This window comes from Rhododendron vialii, chromosome 3a (assembly GCF_030253575.1).
Source record: "Rhododendron vialii isolate Sample 1 chromosome 3a, ASM3025357v1".
NCBI lineage: Eukaryota > Viridiplantae > Streptophyta > Magnoliopsida > Ericales > Ericaceae > Rhododendron > Rhododendron vialii.
Window position 1 is genome coordinate 7838168 of NC_080559.1, and position 25108 is coordinate 7863275.

The window sequence follows — 25108 nt, forward strand, 5'->3', positions numbered from 1 at the left end:
ATAAATAAGTACTTATTTTTTAAGAAGACAATTTCAAGCTCAAAAATTATGTACTTACGCAAATAATTTTTCTATCTCTATGGATCTTGTTTGATAGATCTCATTGAGATCTTTAATACGGTGCAAAAAAAATTGAAAATTTATTTTTCATTTACATTATTTTTGAGTTTGAAAATGTAAAATAAGTACTTATTTTTTAAGAAGGTGTTCTGGAACGGGGCCTAATTTTCAATCCGTTTGAACCGGTGCGAAGATCTTATTTTTTTGATCATTTTATCATAAATGGTCGTAATGAATTTTTGGCTCTAAAGCCTTTCAACGAGCACCCGAAGACTCCTTATTTAGTTTCAGGGCTCTCTTAGGGTGCTCATTGAAATGCCGTAGAGCCAAAAATCTATTATGACCATTTAAGATAAAATGATTAGAAAAATAAAATATTTGCACCGGTTCAAACGAATTGAAAATTGGAACACTTTTTTTTTTCCGTTAGTTTCGTTAACGGTGTTAACGATTTTACCAATTTAGAACGTAAAACAAACTACAGGGACGAAATTAGAGCACTTTGAAACTAGAGGGACGAAAGTGAGACAACCGTAAAACTACAGGACCGACTACGAAAATTTTTCCAAAATTAATTTACGAAGAACAAGTCATCTAACTTTGTTCTTTTACAAGTTTTGAGAAAAAAAATTACTTTTTGTACAATTCTCAATAAATTTATCTATCTCTTCACTAAGGCTCCGTTCCAGAACACCTTCTTAAAAAATAAATACTTATTTCACATTTTCAAACTCAAATATAATATAAATGAAAAATTATTTTTCAATTATTTTTCACCGTATAAAAGATCTCAATAAGATCTATCAAACAAGATCCATATTGATAGGATAATTATTTACGTAAACAAGTGATTTTTGAGCTTGAAATTGCCTTCTTAAAAAATAAATACTTATTTCCGTTTCTGAAACGGGGCCTAATTATCACTTATTACGTCAAAAAAAAATTCTCAAAAACCAAACAAAGTCCCCACTGAATATAAAATCTTTATTAAAACGGACAGCTCAGTTTCCGTTTCTTGAAAGAGAAGCCATTCTCTCCTGCATGCGTGAACCCCACCACCACAGTCATCATCATGCCTCTAAAAGTCAAACCTATAAAAATAAAAAATAAAAAACCTTTTTAATTTTAAGTTGACTGGAGTGATGCGACACTGTGAATAGCATCTAGCCTTTTTTGTTTGTGAGCCTTGTCATGGATTCTGCGTTACTTTTCTTTATTACTCTCTTTGCTTCGATTTAACAGTCTCTTGTTCTATTTGAATAAGATAAAAAAATTAGTTATGAAATTGATAGTAAATTTTATATTTAATATAAATTTTATTTGATAAATTTCAATTATTTTATAATATGATATTTTTAAAATCGCATAAAATATTATAAATTACAAGATACAATCGATTAAAAAGTAACACGAACTTTCAAAAATGACAATTAAATTAGGACAAAGGGAATACTTATTTACGGTATGTATTTTGGGTGTTTGGGAGTCAACTTTTTCACATCACACAATTTACCCACAATAGGATAACAAAATTTATAGGGTTTTTAGATTTTAGTCCTACATTCTCAAAAAGATGCCTCCAACTGACTTTGCAAATTCCATCCTTGCCCTACGGTCGACACTATGGCTTATTCATTTCGGTCTGTGAGAAATTATGTTGGTAAATTTCATTAGCAAAGTACTCTTATTTTAATGAATACAATTAAGGGAATACGGTCAAACAACCACTCATAATTTATTTTTCAAATTATAGCTCAAAGCCTCAAACACTATATACTTTTTTTTTTTTTTATCGGCAAACACGACTCTATTGCAAAAATCTATTTTATACATATCTCCAAATACTACACCAAATTTACAATCTATTCCGATCATAATTCAAAATTCAGAAGTCACAATTCAACGAACTCCGGAAGAATTTTGGCTGCCAACAAACTCCCTAAAACGACACAGTTTGGATGCGCAGCTTGTGTGCAGTGCTGCCAGACGCAGCACACATCTTGAACCCATTCATCTAATACAACTGGAAATTGATTGCAAAACAAGACAGACAAATAACCATCTATATATCAAATAAAGGATACACCACCGATAAATTGATAAGACGATCAGTTATTGGAGAAGCGCTTGCAAGTTGTCAATAATAACTGTCACGTTGGTTCCACTAATTGTCGAAGCTTCCTACATACACTGGCCCATGCCAACCAATGGACTCTACTCTCTGGCACCCCAGATAGAGAGCAGTACATGCACTAAAAATACCTCATGCAACTAGATGATTGATAGACCAACTATAGCGCAGAAAACAGTAGAGAAAATGCAGAAAAAATTCGCAACCGGGGTTTTGCACAAGTAATTTTGAGTGTCGGGCAATTAATCGGTTCGTGCGTTCGCTTGGCCGAGCTTGAAAGTCATTATAACTTGGAGAAAGAACATCATCCAACGCGATTTCAAAAGGGGTGTATCGTTCCTAAAAAGAGTGCAATTCACCGTGGCTCGACCACCCACATGCTTTTCTAAACTCTTCCCAACTTATATTTTGGTTGATTATTTTGATTGATTATTACGGTTTTGGTGAATGAAAGACGGTCATGTCCAATGTGCTTAAGTCTAGATCGGTCTACTATGAATTTTTGTGGGCCCATTTTGAGTTCACATTGATAATCAGAATCGTTCATTGTGTATAGCTTGTCGAATTTTCAAATATGATAAAAATTAAGTTTATTGAATATCGATAAATGACCGATTGTTAAACATTTATTTTTAAAAAATGCATTGAGCACGCTAAATCAAACTCATCTATTTCAAGATATATGTGTTCCGATCTGTCAATTACCGATATGCAATGATATCTTGATTTTTTTCATGCTTGAAAAACTTAACGAACTCTACTCAATGAACGGTTTCAATTACGGAGTATCAATTGTTTGCCCAAAATGGGCCTACATAATACAAAACTGGACCGGACTGTACTTAAGCACACCGGACAGGACCCTCTCCCACTTCTATAAAACCCTTGGCAGCGCTCCCTCGCTCTTTTCCCTCTTCCCAAACCAAACGAGTATGTGGAAGCGCAATCTCCGTTCGCCTCTCTCTACACTCCTCTACCGCCAACCCCTTCCCTCTCTCTCTCCTCTTCTATGCACGCACTCCCCTTCGGCCGCTCACCCTCTCACTGCCTTCCCTCCTTTCCATTCCCTACCCGCCGATCAAGAAAATAGGGCTTCTGATTTTCCGTTCCATAGATTTCACTATCCCCGGAATCTCAACTTATCGTGGAGTAAAAATTTCAGCTCCGGGATAGTTGTCAACCAGTGCTGGAGCTGTGCATCGTTGGCGGCTCAGACGGTGCCGTTTTTGGTCTGTGAGATTTGTCGTTGCGTTCAGCCTGTCGATCCGTTCGTTGATTACTTCCAGATATTTGGATTGTGAGTGTTGTTCTAGAATGAATTACTATCAGTTAATTCACTTTGAATTGTGGGATGAATGTGGTTTGATCAGTGTTTGTGATGTCTAAAAATCTTCTCCCTTTTTTCAGTCTTGCCGTTTTTAGTGCAATTGTTGCCTCAGTTTTTTATTGTTGGGTTTGTTGGTATAAAATTGGACTAAATATTTGAAAAAGATCATTGAAAGCGCAAAAATAGTACAAAAGAGGATGAAAATTATGGCCTTTTTGAATTCCAAATGTAATCCATGTTATGTTCTTTTTCCAGTTCCTTTCCATTTGATACAAATCAGTTAAGGAAAAGCTATTGACTTGAAGACGGAAATGTTCACAAGGCGAAAGGATTTTGAAAAAGCTGAAGCTATTGCTACTCATGTTCCAGCTAAAGCTATTGCTCTATGAGAGTGTTTGTACCCAGTTCTGGAATTAACTTGTTTTGATTCGTTGATAGTGTATTGAGTTGATTTGAATTGTTCCCTTTTGGTCCTCAAGGAAACCAAAATAGATATCGGTTTGAACAATATAGTTTACCTTTTTTGTTTGGTGGGAAAAATGGTTTTAGAACATTAAGGGGTGAATGAGAATGGTTCCTATTTAATAACTGGTTGAAGATAGTCAATAAAGATTTATATCTTTTGGGGCTTTATCACTTTTTAGTGGATTAGTTATTTGCATAGAGTTGTGTCCATTCATTTACATTTGTTTGGAGTAACAATGGCGTCTCTTTCTTTCGTCACTGCTCGGAATAGTCATGGATACACTCTCTGTGTATGTGTTTATGTTTCTAGATCGTTTTTGGATTGATCTTTTCTTATATTCATCTGAGTCTGGAGCCTTCATATGAGAGAACAAAACATAGTTTGGTACTTTGGTTTGCTACGCCCATCAATTGTATTGCTGCTTCGGTGGGATTCCGATAATTCTTTACTGGGGGATAGATGTCCAACGACTCTGTGAGCACCGTAGCAGGGATTTCCCTTCCCTGGATTCTTTGATTAACATGCAATAAGAAAAAAAAATTGAAGTCTGTCATGATTCATGAATGACCAGTTAATTGCTTCTTTTCATTCTGAGCAGGGAGAAACAATATGTAATTGAGGAGGAAAATCTTGAGGGCAGGTACAAAAACTGGCAGAAAAAGCTGCATCCTGACCTGGTTCATTCTAAATCTGAGGTTTGGTTGATATATATTTAGACTTTCTTGGTTATATTTGTTTGTTTGGTTTATAAATCTGCTTTGACACCCAGTTGTGTTTACATTAGAAAGAAAAAGAGTGTGCTGCTGAACAGTCCGCTAGGGTAATCGATGCCTATCGCACTCTTGGTGATCCATTGTCAAGGGCCATATATATTGTAAGTGTACTCTCTGCAATTTGCATATTGTTTGACCTTTTGGATTTTAAACTCTTAATAGATGTCAAAGCGGTCTTAACATGGTAAGTTTGAGGATGCTAGAAAGGTTCCTCTTAGAGCTTACTTTCATTATTTTTCAATGAAACAGTATGTGATGATGGTTCTTCGAAACAGTTTTATATGTCCTAATTTCCTTTGCTTTCGAGAGAATATATTATAAGAGTTCTGAAAGGGAATGCTAGAAAAGGCTCTTGATTAGAAATTCAGTGGTTATATGGTGAATATAGACTAATAGTCAAGTTAATTCATTAAAATGAATCTTGTCAATTACAGAAATACTGCTACTTTTGTGTGTGTGTGTGTGTGTATATACACACAGTAAGCTTCTAATAAGGGCACCCTTACCGTATTACAGTAAGGGCTTCCCCTTTTCTCCTCTTTCCCAACCAAATTTTGATGATCCGAGACGCTCATTGTGTTCAGAACGTGATTTTAAGTGTACCCGCTGAGAAATCAGCAAAAAAAATGACCGGAAAGGGCTTGATTTGAGCAGTTTTTATTTGAACCGTTCGATAAAATACAAACAAAAACTGCTCGGATCAAGCCCTTTTCGGTCTATTTTTTTGCTAATTTCTCCCGGGTACCCTTAAAATCACATTCTGAACACATTGAGCGGCTCGGATCATCGCAAATTGGTCGGGAAAGGGACGTCCTTACCGTAATACGGTAAGGGCGCCCTTATTAGAAGTTTGGTGTGTGTGTGTGTGTGTGTGTGTGTGTGTATTTGTATTTATACGCACACACAGGTGCACATAGACATGTAACTTGGAGGTAATGTGAGGTAGGAAACACAAATGAGCATGTGTTGTGAGAATGCAAGTTAGAAACGGAAACACATGCCCCATTTTCTGACATGTAAGTTAGAAGGCCCCTCTTCTGACATGTAAGTTTATGACAATGCAATGTCAGACTGCATTGGAGAGAATATATAAGAGTTCTAAAAGGGGATGCCAGAAAAGGTTCTTGATTAGAAAGTCAGTGGTTAAATTATGATGATGAATACAGACGAATAATCAAGTTAATTCATTGATAAAAAATCTTGTCAATTACAGAAACACTACATGTCCCATTTTTTGACATGTAAGTTAGAAGGCCCCTCTTCTGACATATAAGTTTTTGACAATGCAATGTCAGAAGAGGGGCTTTCTAATGACAATGTGAAAAATATCTTGTTATTTTTATTTGTGAAAATGGATCTAAATTGGTGTAACATGAATTTGAGGCTCTAGCTTTTGAGGTGAAGGAAGTGCTAAATTCCGATTTTGGAATTTTGTGGATGACCCTAAATTTGATTCTTTACAACCTATGCATTTTAATGGTTAGGTACTTAGATAGTATTAGGTTTGGTGATGGGTAGATGAATGTAATGCAGTTAGATGAAAACAGGGTATTCCGGGTTTCTCTCATGGCTGTGTTATTTTATTGTTTTCCTCTTGTTGCAGTAGCTCTTTGTGAAGCTTTACACGTGAAGAAAAATTTATGTGCATGTTTTCTACTCATGTTCCAGCTAAAGCTTGAAGGTGTAGATGTGGATGAAGAAGAAACTATTTCGGAGCCAGAATTGCTAGCTGAGGTAATTTAGAAAGTGTCTGATGTCTCTGAGATAAGTTACCCTTGTTTTTAGTTTATTCATGACTAGTATCTCAAGTATTACATGGGAAGATGGATCTTTCACCTTCTTGATTAGTTATGGCATTTCATTTCGGAAGTTAATTTCTATGTTGCAAAGTTATGGACTTCATACTTCTCTGTATACACAAAACCTATTCAATCAGTGAGGCATGCTTCTCATTCACCATTAACTGTTTGTAGTATAGTAGTCGGCTTCTGATGCGACTTGAAACCCTTGCTATTTTTTTTTCATCGTTTAGTGCGACGTTATATAAACGTAGTCTTACAACTGTGCCCTTATTCTTTTGCTCTGTCTTGACTCTTCAGGTTCAGTTTTTCTCCCCTCTCCTTTCTCTCTTTTCTTTGTTTCTAACTTTCTACTCTTCTCTAATTTTTAACTACCGTTGATCTTTGAATCAAGCATACGACCCTACCCATCAAGCAATTTGTACTTTGATCTAAATTTATATAATTTCTTCCAATGCACGGAATGATCTGCATGCAAGATGCCAACATCAAATGAAGAGAGATACAGATGCAAAAGCAGGTCACAGCTTTCATATTGCTTTAAAGTTTAAACAACAAAAATATGTTAATGTCCTCTTCCTATTGTCTCTATTCATGCATAGATTGTGGGTCTAGAGGTGGAAAGATAATAAAATATGTAGTTGTAGAGAGGGGTGGAGAAAGGTAAGGTTGATATTGAAGGTAGATAAAAAATGCTCAATGTGACCTCCATCAATGGCTATCATGTTGTCCCCAAGTAGAGGAGTGCGGTGAACGCCGTGTGGCTTTAAGGACTGATGAGAGAAGATCTGTTCCTTAAATATATGACCTGCAAATGGGACAATCTTTGCCCGCCTCTATACCAATTCTGTAGATTCGTTTATGCTAAGCTCAAAAAGAGCGATAGAAAAGCAAATAATAGAGGCAGGAATGTTTATTTACATCTGGATTAACCCCATTTCACCACCAACATCAAGTCCATGGGATGTCCAGCTCCATGCAGTTAGGAGTTGATTGTATTAGAGAACATTATCAAAGAACATAGGAGTTTCCAAAACATGGTTGCCATAGAGGTGCAAAGTGCTTGGAGTGGGAAGAATGAGATGACAAGGACTCACATTAGGTTGTTTTTCAGGAATCAATTGGAACTATTTGGATTTCTGGAATTAATAGATGTTTAAATCGATAACTTCAGTGCCATGTAAAATTTCACTTCCAGTTGACAAATTAGTGGCTTATTAGCAAGTGATATATTCTTAAAGTTTTCGTAAAAGCCAAGTTTAAATGATCTTATGAGCATTGTTCTGAACTGCCATAAATATTGATGTTGTATGTTCATTGCTCAATTTTGGGGTTGATATTGCTGCTTTGAGTTTGAATGGCAGATTTTGGAAATCAGGGAAGCTGTTGAAGAAGCTGGAGACACTCAGGCATTAAGTCAGATCCAGATTCAGGTATGTGTGTTGTCGTATCATTTTAGCAAGATTTAGTGCGTACATCATGACAAGTATCTTCATTGGTGTTGCCGCGGTAGTGGAAATAGTGGATGTCTCAGGGAAGGACCTTGAATAGATTCGTAAATTAGTCCAAGCAGTATATATGTTAGGTTAAGTTGATTCTTTGTACTGGGTGTAAAGAATTAGTAGGTTCACATTCCTTTTCGTCCGTGTCATGTGCACTACATGTGCAAGGAAGACCATCAGATGAATATGAGTCCTGATTCTGATCATCAGGTGTTTTGCTTTCTGATTAAAGTCTACGTAATTCTAATGGAACCTTCATCCATTTAACCCCAGATAAAAGAGAAATTTCAACATTCATCTGAATCCTTTGCCACTGCATTTCAAAGCCGAAAATTTGAAGAAGCTCGCGCTTCCATCAGGAGAATGACTTACTACAAGCGTGTAAATGAAGAAATAGTCAAGAAACTTTAATACATGAGCAGCTCTGGCACAAGGTACACCGTTCAATTTATTACTCTAGTTCTCTGGACTAGGCTCTGCAAGTTTTAGCATTATGATATTATCATGTACTAAAGTTGTGGTAGCGATATCTGGTCTTAAAGTGTAATATTTCCTTTTGTTTTAACCAATTCAATGTGTTTGATTGTGCAGTATAGAGAGTAGGGTTATGGAAAAGAAGATTAGTGAGCAAGACGGATTGAGTTATGAGTTAGGAAATAGGTTTAGTGCTGCATAATGAGGCTCTACACGTTAGCATTTATTTGTGTTAGCAGCAGAATGCAGATTACACAAGTATCCCCGATTCCCGATCTAATGTAAAAGTAAAAATAACATAAAAGCAGAGCTAGAACAACAAAATAAAACACCACTCTAACAAATGTTAGAAGGTTCTTTTAATTTCTTCGAGTTGATTTTTCACTGCATATTTGCTCATTAAGTGGACAACCGGATAGTTTTCCGTAGTCCAGATAATTGCATTAGTGGACTATGTTAGGGATGAGATTAAGAAAAAGAGTCACTTGAGATGCTCTGGTTATTTGCACCATGCGTCCAGCATACTCTGGTTGGTACCCTTGGCTCACATGGATCCCTTTGATTTTTCGCTGGTAAATAATTTTCCCATTTCTTGCGTACCATTAAAGACTAATGGGCTGAAGCAAACTGTATGTGTTTCAACTTTTATGTTTTCTGGCAGAGTAATTTTAGAGCTCCGATGTAGCCTTTCTGTAATCATCTTCAGGTTACATGCAGGTATACAACCGATTTCTGCAACTTTAGCCCGCTGTTGTTGGATGCTTATTATTTCTTTGTAGGAGAATAATAAGAAGATGACAATGATGGTAACCCTCTGTTATGCATATGTTTTAATCAATCTAAATTATTATCGTATCTGGATTTAACTGGTATATGTAATCTCAGGCTTTGTACTTCTTGCTATTTTCCTATTTCTATTTCTATTGTTTTTTCTTGGTTGCACCTTCTTGAGTTTTCTTGAGTCATTATTAGCTTAGTCGATACAGTCCCCTGCGTTAGACTTAAAAGTTGAATATGCTATGATGGAATATTCAAAAACAGATGTGTATAAAATCACCTATCTATAGAAGCCATTCCAATTACCGAAACCTATGTTACAAGGTCACGGATACGCGAATCGGGTGCGGGTTATCTAAGGGTCCGACACCTCAATTGAGCGTTTATTGAAAATGTATCTTGGATCATATCGTGATTTTTTTCCTTTGTGGTGAGCCTTGAGTTGAAGCCGCACTTCAACAGTATCCATTTATAGCTTCTGGGTTCAATCAGTTTGACAGACCAGCAGTCACCCCAGTTGTCAGTGAATACCAAGCATCTACCAGGTAGAAGGCTTGACAACCAGCTAAAGAAGCAACTTGGCTGCCAGTCGACCAGGTGACGACCAGCTGTGCAGAACGCCAGCAGCACCGTATATTTCAACAGCTCTTTTTTGCATTCGATACTGGGAGCATGTACAACCAACAGCTGGATTTTGTAATCCACTATAAATGGGGAGTTCCAATACCATTTGTAGCACCCCTTATACTTCCAAATTCTTCACATTCAAACAATCAAATCCAAGAGCTTAAAAATCAAGTTTCTCATATTCTTCCATTTTCATAGTTACTCTTTGAGGAGTGTTGTACTTTGAGCTACAAATTTCAAATTCTTTCTTGGGTGTAGAGTTATAAAACTCTAGCCATGGTAAGAGTGTTTAAGAACTAAACACTTGAGAGATTAGAACCAAAATAGGCGGTTATTTTGGTGAGATCTTTTCTTAGGATTTTAGGATAAATCCTAGCGATTCACTATCTTCTCGGGAAAGCTAGTGGTTGTAATCTATTGCCAAACCACTATATGTCTTTTGTTTGGTCTCTCCTTCCTTCTCTTTACTTTACGCACTATAGGTTGGCTAATCCCATCAATTGGGGGGATTGAGTATACCATGGGATTCCTAATCCTACCCGACAAAATCACTCCAAACATGGTTTTTGGGGACAACCTCACTTTGGTAATCGTATCCCAAGCTCCAGACCGGTTATCAAACATGGCCTAAATGCACATAAATAAGTCGTGAATTGTATTGACATCCCCTCTAATTTGTAGTTGGGTAATGAGCAAGGGTCTAGCAAAGAGTGTCAACCACATTAGCATCTAAAAAGTAACGAGCGCGCCATTACCTTTCTAGGGTTCAGTGGCGGCAGCGGGGTCATCGGTGGTGGCCGGGGAGCCTCCGGCCATTTGGCAGAGTCGATTTAGCTCCCAAAAGGTTAGGTTCTGGTAGAAATTAACTCAGAATTTCCAAAGATTTTCCTCGCGGTCCTTTCTCTCGCTTTCGTCTTGCTCGTGTTTGTCTTGCTTTGCAGTTTCGGGTTTTGCTTCTTTGTCTTTATCCCCTCCCTCGTCCCACTTCCTAAACTGGTAAATTATATAACAAAGTACTATTGATATCACCACCTTCAAAACATCTCCCATTACCCTACTCCAGATATTAAGCCAGAATTCTGTCCATCGTGCCTTCGGGGGTTGTTCAGGGGTGGTTGTTGTTCGACGTCTTTTCATCCTTTAGGGTTTTTGTCGTTGTTCGACAGCTTTTCCTTGTTCAACGTCTTTTCATCCTTAGGGTTTTCGGCATTGTTCGACGGCTTTTCCTTGTTCGATGTCTTTTCATCCTTAGGGTTTTCGTCGATGTTCGCCAGCTTTTCATCCATCAGTCTCTCTAGGTTGTCGATAAGATCAAACAATTTCCACACGCCTCAAGGGTCAGGCCAGAGCTTCTCAGCCCAGTACTGCTTGCGAAGTTTCTCCATTGGACAACAGAAAAGGAAAAGCTATCGAACAAGAAAAAGCTGTCAAACAATGCCGAAAACCCTAAGGATGAAAAGACGTCGAACAAGAAAAAGCTGTCGAACAATGACAAAAACAGTAAGGATGAAAAGACGTCAAATAACAACCACCCCCGAAGCCACGATGGACAGAATTCTGGCTTAATGTCTGGAGCCGCGTAATGGGAGATGTTTTGAAGGTAGTGATATAGATAGTACTTTGTTATATAATTTACCAGAGGTGGGACGAGGGAGGGGATAAAGACAAAGAAGCAAAACCCAATGCTGCAAAGCAAGACAAATACGAGCCAGACGAAAGCGAGAGAAAGGACCGCGAGGAAAATCTTTGGAAATTCCGGGTTAATTTCTACCAGAACCTAATCTTTTGGGAGCTAAACCGACTCCGCCAAATGGCCACCACCGATGACCCCGCCGCCACCATTGAACCCTAGAAAGGTAATGGCATGCTCGTTACTTTCTAGATGCTAATGTGGTTGACACTCTTTACTAAACCCTCGCTCATTACCCATTAGAGGGGATGTTAATACAATTCACCACTTATTTATGTGCATTTAGGCCATGTTTGATAACCGGTCTAGAGCTTGGGATACGATTACCAAAGTGAGGTTGTCTCCAAAAACCATGTTTGGAGTGATTTTCATGCCATTTATTCACTTCTACTTTATGACGGGCAATATATTCTGGCGTTTGATATCTGTTGGTTTTACTATTCCAGATCGGTGTTGAATAGTAAACCAAAACAATGCCCCTCTATCTCTACGAGCCATGTAGTTTGCAATATTGTTTGTTTTCCCTCTTTACAAGCAATGTCTGAAGTGGTTTATTGGGCCCTTTTGCAGAAATGATTTTGATGGTTGACAACAGGAACAGATTGGAGGATTCCTAACAATACCCATGGATGCTTATCTGCCGCATTTGGTGATAACCTTTTTTATTCACAGCATTCATCACTGTATTCAACTTAATATATTCCTTGAAGGCAAGGAAAAGAGATTGTGGTATTAATAATCATGTTGGTTAGAAATAATATGCCTCCATATAATAATTTAGAATCTGTTGAACCTGAACGGATCGGATCCAAGTAGCTTTTGTTGGAGAGGTAGCTTTGAAACTTTTTTTTTGTTGGTGAGGCTGATTCCATGAAAAGAAAATTTCATTTTGTGTGCATACTTGAGAAGCAATGGAGATGAACACTTTTACATACAAATTGATTCTTAGTCAGTAATCATTGTGTAGTTTCAACCATTCTGCTTATATGCGTTAGCGGTTTATTCTTACCGTCCTGTGTCATCTCCTTACTTCCTTTCAAGTTTCGAATCACTGTGTCATCTCCTTACTTCCTTTCGAGTTTCAAGTCACTTCTTCGATCCATCTCAGCCTCTTTTTCTTTTCGCGATATTGAGGTTCTCTAGCCTTTTGAGACAGTAACATCCTGTTGTACTAGAGGAACAGATGCTGGTCTCTTGACTACTAAATGTATCCTTGTGCTACCATGAGAGATTTTACTCTATATTTGTTCCTTGAATTGGCAACTGACAAGAAAAAGAAAATGTTGATCCATCTGTATTTTAGTGAAGTAATGCGATTCTTTGCGAAGAGAGTCCTGAGAGCAACAAGGACATGCGGCACCAATATATGCAAATACATAAGATTTTCTTATTTCAGATGCAACAAAAAGGTGGCGGCCAAGAGAATAAACCAGACCTATCAACCCAAACCAAATTCCAGAAAGAAAAGGTTTTTTTTTTAATCCGCTCAGAAAGAATAGGTTAACAGACCGCAAAAGACGCATACGTGGAACTTTCACGGTGGAAGACTTTGTCATGGAAAACGTTGTTTTTTTTTTTTTTTTTTTTTTTTTGTAATCTTGTTCAAATGTGGACCTTACTTGTCGACGTAACAATTGTTGACAACGTAATTTAACTTTAGTTCAGTTGTAGATTTGTCAAAAAACTGTCATTCAATGGCAATTGACAAACAACTCTACAAAGGCGCCGGTACCCAAATAATCCTTTTTCTTTTTGCTCTAGGTAATTTCTTTTATCACATATTGGTGTGAGATCCGCACGTTTTATTATAGGACTCGCATTAATGGGCAGTAAGGAGAATCCTTGCAGCATTGCTCTAAGAGCACTGACCATACTTTCTACTCTTATAGATGGATGTTTGCTCTAAAAGTACACATTCTGTTGACTTCTTTTCCTTCCCTCCGGTTCAAATGAAAGCAAAAACTTATTCCAGTGCAAATTGGGGCTTATTGGACAAACATAATCAACTATCATTAAAGGCAAGAACAACCGAAAAGAAGATAAAAACGCAAACAAACTCATGATGTTTATGAGAAAATTGAATACGCAAATACGAGAAGATTGAGGACATAATTTACATTGAGAACTTCCTTCTTTTCGAAAGATCCCATTTTTTCTGTAATACTGTATGAGCAATATTCCGTTTGCCTTCCCTATTTAGCCCGAAAAAGACTGTTCGAAAATTAATGGCACTCGGAACAATCCCTCTGTCCAACATTTCAGAAATAAGTTGCAGAGCTTCTTCAGACTTGCCTACTTTACACAGGCAACTAATGAACATCGAATAAGTTCTAAAATCTGGGAATGGACCGTTCAGCTTTATATCGCGAAAGACATTCCATGCGTCAACAAGCTTTCCGCAGTTCATGTACCCGCGTATCAGTGCTGAATAAGTAACAATTGTAGGTTCACAACCCTCCTCTTTCATTTTCTCAAAAATCTCTACAGCTTTATCTATCCGTTTCTCCTTGAAGAAATGAACTATCAAGGATGTATACACATGGACTGTAGGATTGATGCCAATCTGCCTCATGGATTCCACCTTAGCCAATGCATCTTCCGATCGTTCCATTCGTAGCAGTCCATGAACAAGACTTCCGTAAGTATACTGAGCGAGGGTATTTTGGTCCGAACCAACTTCATCAACCAATGCCAAAGCTTCCTCTAACCTCTGTGACCGACAAAGTGCCCTAACGTACATGGAATAAGTAAGTGGAGAAGTGAAACCAGCTTTTTTAAGCAATTCAAGACACCTTCTTGCATCCAATAACTTCCCAACACCACATAAGCAATGAAGGTAAATTTCTATCAATCCTTTATCGGGACTAAATCCCAAGCGTATCATCTCATGGAATGCAGCGATGGCTTCCTCGACCTTCCTACCTTTTCCCTCACAAAGAGATACAACCAAATACTTGTATGTACTACCGTTCGGTTTACAACCACTGGCTTTCATCTCCCTGAAATTTTTTAGAGCAATATCTGTCAGACCTGCGCGACCATATTGCATTAGCATGATCGTCCATGTATCTGAGGTTATGGTGCAACCTATTCTTCTCATTTCGTGAAAGAGGCTTCTCATGTGCTTGAAATCCTTTGATCGCCCTGAGATTTTGATGGCCATGTTGTAAGTATCCGTTGTGTGGTTATAACCAGCTTGCTTTCCTACCCATGAGAAAAAATGTAATGCAACATGACTGTACGGCCCACAGTTGTGTAAGATTTCCGAAACAAGTTCAGGGGTGTACTTTATGTCGCATTTTTTCAAAGCTTCCTGAATTGAACACCAATTTTCCGAGGATGAAAAAATTTGACGAATTCTTTGAATATCATGGTCACTATAAGAACTCGGAAATGACTTGAGCAAGTGAGGATCTTTCTTCCTTTCTTCTATTTGGTCGGAGTTCAAACTCTTACTCCGGTTACCAATAATACCAATACTATATGTCTTACCTTCTTGAAGATGAAGTTTAGAAGCTCCTTGCCTCTGCTTTACTTTCTCTAGCTTCTCCATTTCTCCTTTTTTCTCCAAATAAGGTCTAACCAAATGGGATATATCATTTGGAATGATGATGTTAGAATCCTGCATTTTGTTTAAAACCTTGACAATTTCCTCAGTTTGCGAAACTTTACAGAGCTCTTTGACGAATACAGTATAAGATTTCTGATTAGCCCTAATTCCATTCTCCTCCATACTCTTGAGCACTTCCCATGCTTCGGATATACGGTTTTGGCGAATATGACCAGCAACGATAGCAGTTACTGCCACAATATCTAATGGAACTCCTTTTTCCAGCATTTCATGATATATCTCATCAGCCTTTTCAAACTCATTCATTCTGAAGAGGTGTTGCATCAACTCAGTGTAGGTGGAAGTAGTAGGTGTATGGCCAGAATCTTTCATGCTTTGAAACAGATCAAATGCCTTAGAAAAATCATTTCTTCTCAAAAACCCATTTATAATGAGACCGTAAATCGTCCCATCAACAGAATCTCTACTCTTCATGATATCAACAATTTCCAGAGCATCCGTAGTCATATTAGCCCTACATAGTCCTTTCACCAAGGTCTCAAAAATTTCAGCATCGAGGGTCATATTTTTATGCTTCAAGTCACGAATCAATTCTAAGGCTTCTCTTATTCTCCCTGCAATGCAAAAACTCTTTAGCAGGCATGCATATGCTTGGTGTTCAGGAATCTCACAATTTTTTGTCATGTCTTCTGCGACCACATAAGCTGCAGCAATGTCTCCAGACCGGGCTAAGCTCTTTAATAGCAGTTTATACAAACCAACATTCAGATCTATCTCCTTACGTACCATCTCTTTGTAAAATTCCAACGCAATTTCAGCTTTTCCGGCATTACAAAGCACACGCAACATGTGTTTGTACACCACCGCATCAGGCTCAAGATTGGTTTCCCTCATCTTCTCATAAATCCACAATGTCTTTCCAATCATCTTTGCATTTCCATAGTGTAAGATGAGAATGGTCCACGTCTTACAATCCTTCGGACATGAGTTCCTCTCCATCTCCTCCACCAACTCTTCGACCAGCCTAAACTCCTTTGCTTCTCCAGCAATGTAAATCATCGTATTGTATGTTCTAGTCGTATGACGAAACCCATTTTTCGTCTTGACCCAATTGAAAAACCTTCGAGCTAAACACGGGACTTTGAAGCACCTCTTCAATACTTTCTCCACAACTTCCTCATCAATCTCAAAACCAGCATTTCCCAACTGCTCCTCCAGAGGAACACCACCATTTTCGCCCCGTACTATCTGTGTTACCTTATGAACTAACGGACTAACAACAAGATCACCCAAATTTCCCAACTGGGTATCTCCCAGAACCAGTGTATTTTCCTTTTCCATGTCCATACCTTCAGTGGCTTTTCCACAAACACCTGGCACGCTATATGAATGTTCTTCCTTTATCTCAGAGTATCCCAAATGGGTTTCCTCAGTTCCTAAAATCCCAGTGATTTCATCAAAGAGTGAAGCAAAACTGTTAGTTTCTGACTGGTTTTTCGAGTGGGTGTTTTCGGTTTTCTTGGGATTGTGAAGCTTAGATGACTTGGAGTGAACTTGCAGGCAAAAAGATTGCAACTTTGAGAGATGAAAGTGGAGAAGATCATTGGCAGAGTTTGAAATTAAGGGTCGAAGTTTGAACAAGTACCTCATTACCGTTGAACAACTGGGTGGTGGTTCGGTGTCATGTGAGTACTGAGTAGGCTCTCCGGGTATTGCTGTGCCTAGCGACCCGTTTGGTGGTGGTGGTTTTTCGGTACTCCGAAATACCCGTTTGGTTGTCATGCTAGGCGCGGATAAAAAAAAAAAAATGCTAGTCGCAGATAATAAATAAATAAATAGGCTACGTTCCATTAAAATTCTTATATTTTTAAGTATTTATTTTTTGTTTTATTTAAATAAGTAATTCTTTCATAATACATCACTTTTAATTCAAAAACAAGTTATTTATTTTTCTTAGCAGAACGGAAAAATGATAAACTTAACTATTGTAGTTCTTCATTATTCAACATTTTTAAGGTTTAAGAGAGACCTCTCAAGTTCAAGTTTTCAGGAAAGAAATTGTTACCACTAGTCCCATCAACATCATGTTTGTGCTGTAAATCTAAATCATTTACCTCGTAGAGTTTACATGTCAAAACTTATGTTCGTTGAATATTAATAAATATATTTTCATAACCTACATTTTTATTTTATTTTTGAAAAGATTTTGCTCAGGAACATTGGATCAAATTCATTTTTTCAACGAAAAAAGGTTTTGAAAAGTTATTTATCGATATTAAGTTATTTATCTAATGGACATAATTTTAGGAAATTGATTTTCTCACTCCTCTTTTTGTTAATGTCACTCCGCTTCTGTTACGAAACAAATCATCTAATAAATACACAAAGGGAAATGACATTAACAAAAAAAAAAAGTAAGTGACCAAATCACTCCCCTAATTTTATGGGGCAATTAGAATTAGATCGTCAAAACGGACCCGACACAAGCACGAGCCTGTAAATGGACAAATTGCGCTCTGCAGTTGGGCTTCGTTGTCGCTCTCAATTATCGCTCTACGCTCGCGCTCACAAATTTTGAATGTTTGTAAGGTTTTTTAAATGGACAAATTGCACTCCACAGTTGGGCTTCGCTGCCGCTCTCAATTTTTGTGAGCGCGGGCGCTCGCACTCACAAATTTTAGATGTTGGTGAGGTTTTCTTGACAGACAGGCGCTTTCACGTTCTCGCTCTCGATACCGCACACGTACTTGCTAGTTGGGTTGCCCAACCGACAAGCCACCTCCAATTTATTTAAAGATTTCATTCGTGCATCTCCCTCGCTTCACATCATCCAGATTCTCCCAGAAGAAAACCAAAAAAAAAAAGCAGTAAAATGGGTTGGGTGTGGTCCGACGAAGCAGACGACGGCCACGGCGGCGCTGTAAAATCCGACAACAACGCAGACCCTAGATCCAGCGACCGCTGCTCTACGAGAAAGATCGTCAAATCGCAGTGCAGGACCGAAGAAGTCGAGCCAGGGAAGTTCGTCAGGAAGTGCGAGAAGAGCGAGGAGATCCTCAGGGACTGCCTCGGAAGGTATTCATTGCCATCTCTCTCTCCCTTGCTCTTTTCAATTTATATTCAATTTTGGCTTTCATTTATTTGGGTTTTTTTTTCCTTCCCAATTTGAGATTTTTGTGTATAGTATCCCTTGATTGATTGTTAAATTAGAATTGCAGCCCCAAGGTCTTGGGGCTAGTCAGGCTGGTTGGTGAGTTTGCCCCCCACATAATTTACCAGAGTTCAATTCTTGACGTCAAGCCGCAGCAAAAAAGTAATTTCTTTTGAATTTCTAGTCTCAGTGCGAATGGCCTCTGCCTTTGACCGGACCTGGAAGGTGATTAGTTGTAAGTGCACGTAAGTTAGCCCATGAAGCCCAGAAACCCCTGACCATAGAACCCATAAAAGAATATTGGGGGGCTGCGGGTATGTCTGTTACGGACAGTTTGGATGATGGGAATTTTGAGGAGGAATCGGAACGTGACCATATAGAGACAAGCCTAATTCTTTAATAATTGGGAAACGAGGGTGGGTCCATGCCCCATGGGCCCCTCCCTCGGTCCACCCCTGCCTGTACTTATCAGCAAATATTTGGGGGTTGGTATCCGTATCGTATAACTTAAAAAAACATCTTATAATATAATAAATAATATTTTATAAATTTCCAGATTAAGTGGAATGTGATCCCACCCCTGCCCCATGGTAATCTATAAAAAGGGAAGTGGAAGAAATGCAGTGCGCTCATCAGTAGAACATTCTAAACATATTCGCTGGAATCTTTGTATTATTCATTTTAAAGATAAAATGAAATCAATATTTTCAATCTAATGTGTGGGACGGTTAGAAGGTTGAGGATCTTCAACCAGGTGGTGTTGGGTAAGCATTGTTGAGAAAGTGGCTTCAGAGATTTGCATCCTAGAGGTAGAGATGGTGGAGACTAGTGATGTGGTGACTACAAATCATGGGAGTAGTTCAGGTTAGTGGACTTTTTACGGCGGTGGTCATTTCATGTCGGTAGGGTTTTCAAAGGGCATTGTGTGGGGTTAGGGGTATGTTGTTTGTCATACTAAAGTGGGGGTCAGTGGCTCAACTTGTTGGAGTGGTGTGGTGACCGCAAAGCATGGGAGTAGTTCAGGTGAGTAGCTTCTTTGACTATGGCGATGGTCATTCCTTGTTGGTAGGGTATTCGAACTTCGAAGAGCATTATGTGGGGTTCGGGATATGCTGTTTGTGATACTTGAGTGGTGGTAGGTGGCTCAACTTTTGGGATTATATGTGCTGTGGGGGTAGCACCGGAGCAGGATGTTGTGCCCTGTTAGGTGGCTCGCAATAGGGGCTCCTCAGAAGATTGCCTTTAGTGAGTAGGTGGAATAAGGTGCAGTATATTAATCTTTGAAAGAGGGCGCAAGATTGGAACGTGGAGGGTTATGGCCCGTAATGGATACCTTATAGGGAATATAAGGGACTGGGAAAAGAGAAAAGTTTATGCTGTGGAGTCTCCATTCATCTGCATCACTCTAGGTGAAGTCCTTTATGTAATGTCAAGTGGAGGTGATGTCTCTACATTCCTTTGATGGTGATTTGGGGTATGTATGCCCCGTCCAAGGTAGCATTATTTGTGTATTGTGCAGCTTAAGTAAGGATGCTGATGATTGATAACTTGATTCGCAAAAGGAAGTTTTTAGTTAATTGGGGATCTCTGTGCAAGAGGCATGCAAGATGGTGTCGGTGACAAATGTGTTATGGATTGCTTTTTGGGGAGAACCAATGTTGTTTGTTAAGAAGGACGGATCAGTGAGACTGCGTATCGAACGCTGAGGGTTGCAAGTGCAACCCCATGCATATTTGTGAAGAACAAGCCATGTTTATGCGGCCCTTGTTTTCAGTTACATATAGCTTATTGGGCTTAAAATCTGAACAAACATAGGTTAGCAGTTGTACTTCAAGTAGGTAGGATGTTCTGTTTCCAACTTATTTTGATTTTTCCATCTAAAAATCTTAAAAGCTAGGTTTTAGATGCTTTCTTTAAGATCCAGATGTTTCAAAAATAAGTTTGAATCCCGGTGGAATCAAACAGGTCCGATGTTTGGTTATTGGATGTAGGCACCTCACCATCTTCTTTAGCATTTTCAGTTCAGGTCTCAGCCACTATGTTATATGAACTCTTTTAACCTGTGCAAGTAACCGTGTCGGACCTCCAACACTTGGGTAAGGGAATGAGATACTCAGATCTGACATTCGTCTGCCAAAGCAATAAGTATATGTAAGAATTTACAGTACCATGTACTTTTTAAGCATAAAATACGCGTTGCGAGGTGAATGTCACTATATATCACCTTTTTAACGCAATTCAGTTGAGAAATATAAAATCATGTTATGGAAAATTAAATTAGTATTCACCATCTCTTCTCCTTGGAAACTTGAATAAGATGGATTTGGCGTGAACACTTTCCTGCACCCAACTCACTTAACCAAGTACATGTAACATAGTCCATCAGGTGGTTTTGTTCTTTTTTGCCCGCTTTGTTGTTGCTGCTGCTAAGATGGAGGGAAGGAATTCCCAGTTCAGGGGAGTATGGTCTAGGTCCAACTGTCAAAGGCATCTTATGAACATTAAGGCAGTGAAGAATAATTTGGCAAAAGTCCTTGAGTTTGCCCTAGATTTTTCATTTTGAACAAGTGTGGTCTGTTTTGCCTGTTTAATATTTTTTTATGTCAAGAGAATGAAGAGGAAAATTTTGCAGCATCATATCTTTTATTCTTTACCAAATAAGTGACTTTTTCTGTCTTCATGTGATTCTGTTTTCTATCACAGGAAGTGCAGGGAAAAATAAACTTCCACGTTAAGGATGGATGAGTTTTTTTTTTTTTTGCATCTCAAGTGGCTCACTCGATAATAAAAAAAATATCTAATCAATTTATCCATAGTAACTTCGGGATTCTACTGTGCGAGTTGACTCTATGAGCTGCTGAGATACTGGCATTCACACTTCAATATGCATTGGAACCAATGAAGTATCAACAAACGCCATATCTAGGTTGACACGCGACACACCGAGGACATGTCAAAATATGTATTTGACACCCCACATTGCGTGTGCATTGTATTTAATATTCATAGGTGGGACACACTGGGGGCACGGCACATGGGTACAGGGCAGGGACCAGGGTGACTTTTGTAAATTTTAAAAGCTTTTTCCCTCATAAATATTTACTACTTGAAAAGTATTGGGCAAAAGGTGCAATTCAAAAAATATGTGATGCATATAGGCATATAACATCAGTCGATAATGCATTCTATTGGAGTGCTAAACTAAATATGTGGTGGTTATATGGTAGGTTTGCATAATCGGAAAAATGATTAAAAACCTGCGGTGTTGCGTCTGTGTCCATATCCATGGTACATATATTAGGACTGTGCTCCAACTCTTTGTCAAGTTTACAGTCTTTGGACTGCCATACCAGTTTTGATATGATCTGCATCTAGGTCCATTCCCATCCTAAGAAACACAGACACACCTATTAGCCTCACGTACTCTGTCTCAGATGGCATGAGACACTTCAGGCACGTGTTTGACATACCAAAATATGTGTTCGATTTTCTTTATCAGACACATTGGGAACATGCTAGGACAGATTGGGGACACATCAGGAATTTAAATGCATTTTTAACGAAGTTTGGGTGGAGTCAAAATTGTTGTGGATGCTTAGTTCATGAATACATATTTAGTACACACTTACGTTTGGATTTTTTGTTGTTTTGGTAGATATAATGCTTTTTTATTCTTATATGTACTAGTAAGATACACCATACATCCTTGCTATATCAAAAAAGGGGAGGTGCGACTGAATCTTTCATTGCCTCTATCTGGCGGACATGGACTTCATAACTATTTCAAGTTTGTCCTTATACGTGGCCTAGAGCTGCGAAGAAGGAAAACCAAACCATTGCATCTTTAAATTAGAAATAGCCTACCCCATGAATTGCTTTTTCCCAACTTTTTTTGATTTGGGACAGCTATGAAGCTTTTATACTGTCTACATAAACCTGATACTCTTTGGCTCGTGATGTGGGACCAGTGAACCTATCATAAGGATAAGGTAATAAGTGATAACTCGTACAACGTAAGGAGTGATAGAGTGACAAACATAAATACTTCAAGCAGATGATTATGTAGTTTGCATGTGCAGAGCACTTGCCGTGCACACTATTTTAAATAACATACAGTTGGCGTGTGTTGTAAAGTCATGCGTTGGGCTAGTCCATATGGGGCTAAGCCCCGGCTTTGATTGGGCCCCTCTCTAGTGGACAGGAGATAGTACCTTGGATTTCATGTCCCCAGCGTGGCCCTGTCTGAATTCTGGGCATATGTTGTATCCGGTGTCCATGTCCGTGTTCTGTGTGCATAACCTTGCTTCTTAGCTCTCATCTACAGATGTTTTGGAGTGATATGGGAGTTTTTAATGTCCGTGGCGTGCATAATTTTTTCTTAAATTGTGAATTTGTTCCCAACGAGTATTATTTATGTTATTCAGGCCCTCTGAAGTGGTGCAATCCAACAAAGAATTCACCGAAGAAGATGTATCAGAGCAGATGAAGAAAGGATCCTTCCCTCCGGAGTCATCTGATCTTGTGGCGCCATTCGACTTCCCTGGTCTGCGCAGCGACATCGAAGCGATGGAACGTAACCTCTTTGGCGGCCTTGGCCGTTTCTTTGAAGCAGCAGAAGAAATGAGGAATGGGTTCTTCGGTGCATTTGGTTCTCCACAGCCATATGATAGAGATTCTTTATCTTCTTCATCCAGTAGGCGTGGAATACCTGTTGAAGAGCATCAGTCCAAAGAAGCTCCTCCTAAACTTAAGAATCCCGAATCTGGACATGTCGATCTTTCTGCGTTGGCTAGAGATGTTTGAAGAAAAAGGCAGTTGAGAATGGTCACTCTACCCTTCTGGTGGTTTGCCGTTGAATTAACGGTTGACCTTTGTTATCATGCTCTTCGATGTGAATACCCTTTACAATAAAAACCATGTGTCCTAGGAAAAGCTTCTGAAACTTTTGACTATGTTGCCCCTTAGTAGATGGTTTTGTGCTGCAGTTTCAGGGCATAGGTTTTTTTTTCCCTGTTTCTACTAAAACTTTTTTACCCTATAAAATGGTTTTGTTTGTTATTATTGGATCTCGAAATTGGTACAGTATTTGGTATTACGCTGATGCGTGATTGTTGCTTGTATGAATTCGCGGAACGCTGACACAAGATATAGTGGGTACGTATGCGAACACAAAAAACACATGGACGCCCAATTTACGCCCTCACCAAACCTACCAAACCTAGTTTACGTTTTTGTTGTGATGAAGAAGGATGCAGGAGAAATATAAGTTGTTTATGTATCGTGCCGGCTATTACGCAATGGAATTTTAGACCTCCGATATCATTATATACTTGTGTATGCGGTTCGATATCGAGATTTAAAACTCAGGCTATCGATATTAGGGCCTCACATTTTTGCGCCGATATTCCATCATGGGGACTGAACCAGGATTTTGTGAACGTGGGGCTAAACTATGAACAACAAGATTTTGAAATTTCAAGGTTTGGAAATTTAATAGTTTGTTCGGTTTATGTTTTGGGGGATGTTTTTTTTGGGTAATGTGTGGAGATATATAGAAAGAGAAATGAGATAATAATTGAACGAAAAACATACGGGAGACCATGTTCAAAGGAAAAAATTCGGTTCTGGAACTCAAAACGAACATATTCTTAAAGTATTTAAATGTCTAGATAACATCCAATACAAAATTCAATATCAATGTGTTCTTAACAAACAAAAAAATTACTAATATTAATAATAATAAAAAATTTAAAAAAATTCCGAAACAACGCGGGGCGTGGCCCTCATAAGCCTTAACATGGATCCGTCATTGCATTCCATAACTAATCATGATCGAAAAATTCTCGATTTTTCATCGAGAATTTTTCGGGTGCCGGATGTGTACCATGTCACCCAGCTGACGTGGTACCCGAGCAACACATCCAAGCCGTCACCCGGATTGAACCACTCTCTCTCTTCTTATCCCAACACTCTCTCTCTTGTTTCTCTCTCCAAATCCGAACAGTCCAAAATTGAAATGGACTGTCAAGATTCGCCGAGCGAGCACCACGTATACCTGCTCGGCACTGAAAATCTTCTCGGACTGATGACTAGTCCACATTACGGTTCTTGGTTTCCACCATGATAGACTATTGCCTGTAGCTTTCAGTTCAGAAGAATTCCAAGTCTCCGCCATGATAGATCCTGTGTAATCGAAAAAAGTCGGTACACTTTTTGGGCAATTCTTGCTTTAATCTTTTGATTGGGTAACATTTGGGCAACTTTTTTGCACTGTTTTGCTTTTGCCCAAAGTAGTAGTGGCGCACATGCTGTTAAGGAGAAAAAATTTCGGTGCCAGGTGGGTACGGCTGACGTGGTGTCCGTTCGGCGCATTCAAGCCGATCAAAAGTATTTTAAAGGATTTGGATTAAAAACAATCTATTAACCGTACTTAAAAACAATCTATTAATGGTACCATTAATAAATTGTTTAACGGTACCGTTAATAGATTGTTTTTAATCCGAATCCTCCAAAACACTTTTGGACGGTTCGAATGAACCGAACGGCACCACATGATACCCACCCGGCACTGAAAAAATTCCTCACAGTTAAGGGGAAATGCGAAACTCACGGGCATAGTGAATTAATCGTTTTTTTTCATTTTGATTGTCAAATCAAGATGGTGTGCTGTAGATAATGGAAATGGATTGCTTCAACCATTTGCAAGGGGTTGGTCTTTCCCACTATGGGAGGACATCTTTTTCACATTGTAATGGTCGTC

The 25108-nt window shown here is 38.7% G+C and overlaps 3 protein-coding genes across 10 annotated transcripts; 2 read left to right on the top strand and 1 right to left on the bottom strand.

Annotated features, from left to right (window-relative positions):
• The first annotated feature begins 3086 nt into the window (after nucleotides 1-3086).
• LOC131318563 (iron-sulfur cluster co-chaperone protein HscB homolog) lies at nucleotides 3087-12564 on the top strand. 8 transcript variants are annotated; one of them, XR_009197728.1, is made up of 8 exons: nucleotides 3087-3488; nucleotides 4583-4679; nucleotides 4769-4858; nucleotides 6426-6491; nucleotides 7921-7989; nucleotides 8332-8492; nucleotides 9194-9338; nucleotides 12197-12564. XR_009197728.1 is itself a non-coding variant. In XM_058348429.1 (7 exons), the coding sequence occupies exons 1-6, from the start codon at nucleotides 3124-3126 to the stop codon at nucleotides 8467-8469; spliced, it is 825 nt and encodes a 274-aa protein (XP_058204412.1). In that variant the 5' UTR covers nucleotides 3087-3123; the 3' UTR covers nucleotides 8470-8492; nucleotides 12197-12564. The 8 variants fall into 8 exon arrangements, 3 of the variants coding, with proteins under 3 accessions (XP_058204412.1, XP_058204411.1, XP_058204410.1); XR_009197726.1 differs by having other exon boundaries at nucleotides 9194-9249; XR_009197727.1 differs by having other exon boundaries at nucleotides 9239-9338.
• Nucleotides 12565-13614: 1050 nt separating this feature from the next.
• Nucleotides 13615-16951, bottom strand: LOC131318561 (putative pentatricopeptide repeat-containing protein At5g06400, mitochondrial). Its single transcript, XM_058348423.1, has one exon. It carries the CDS (start codon nucleotides 16845-16847, stop codon nucleotides 13740-13742), a length of 3108 nt encoding a protein of 1035 aa, XP_058204406.1. The 5' UTR covers nucleotides 16848-16951; the 3' UTR covers nucleotides 13615-13739.
• An 862-nt stretch (nucleotides 16952-17813) lies between these two features.
• Nucleotides 17814-23409, top strand: LOC131318564 (fra a 1-associated protein). The gene is made up of 2 exons (XM_058348430.1): nucleotides 17814-18272; nucleotides 22773-23409. Exons 1-2 carry the CDS (start codon nucleotides 18070-18072, stop codon nucleotides 23149-23151), a joined length of 582 nt encoding a protein of 193 aa, XP_058204413.1. The 5' UTR covers nucleotides 17814-18069; the 3' UTR covers nucleotides 23152-23409.
• The last annotated feature ends 1699 nt before the right edge of the window (nucleotides 23410-25108 follow it).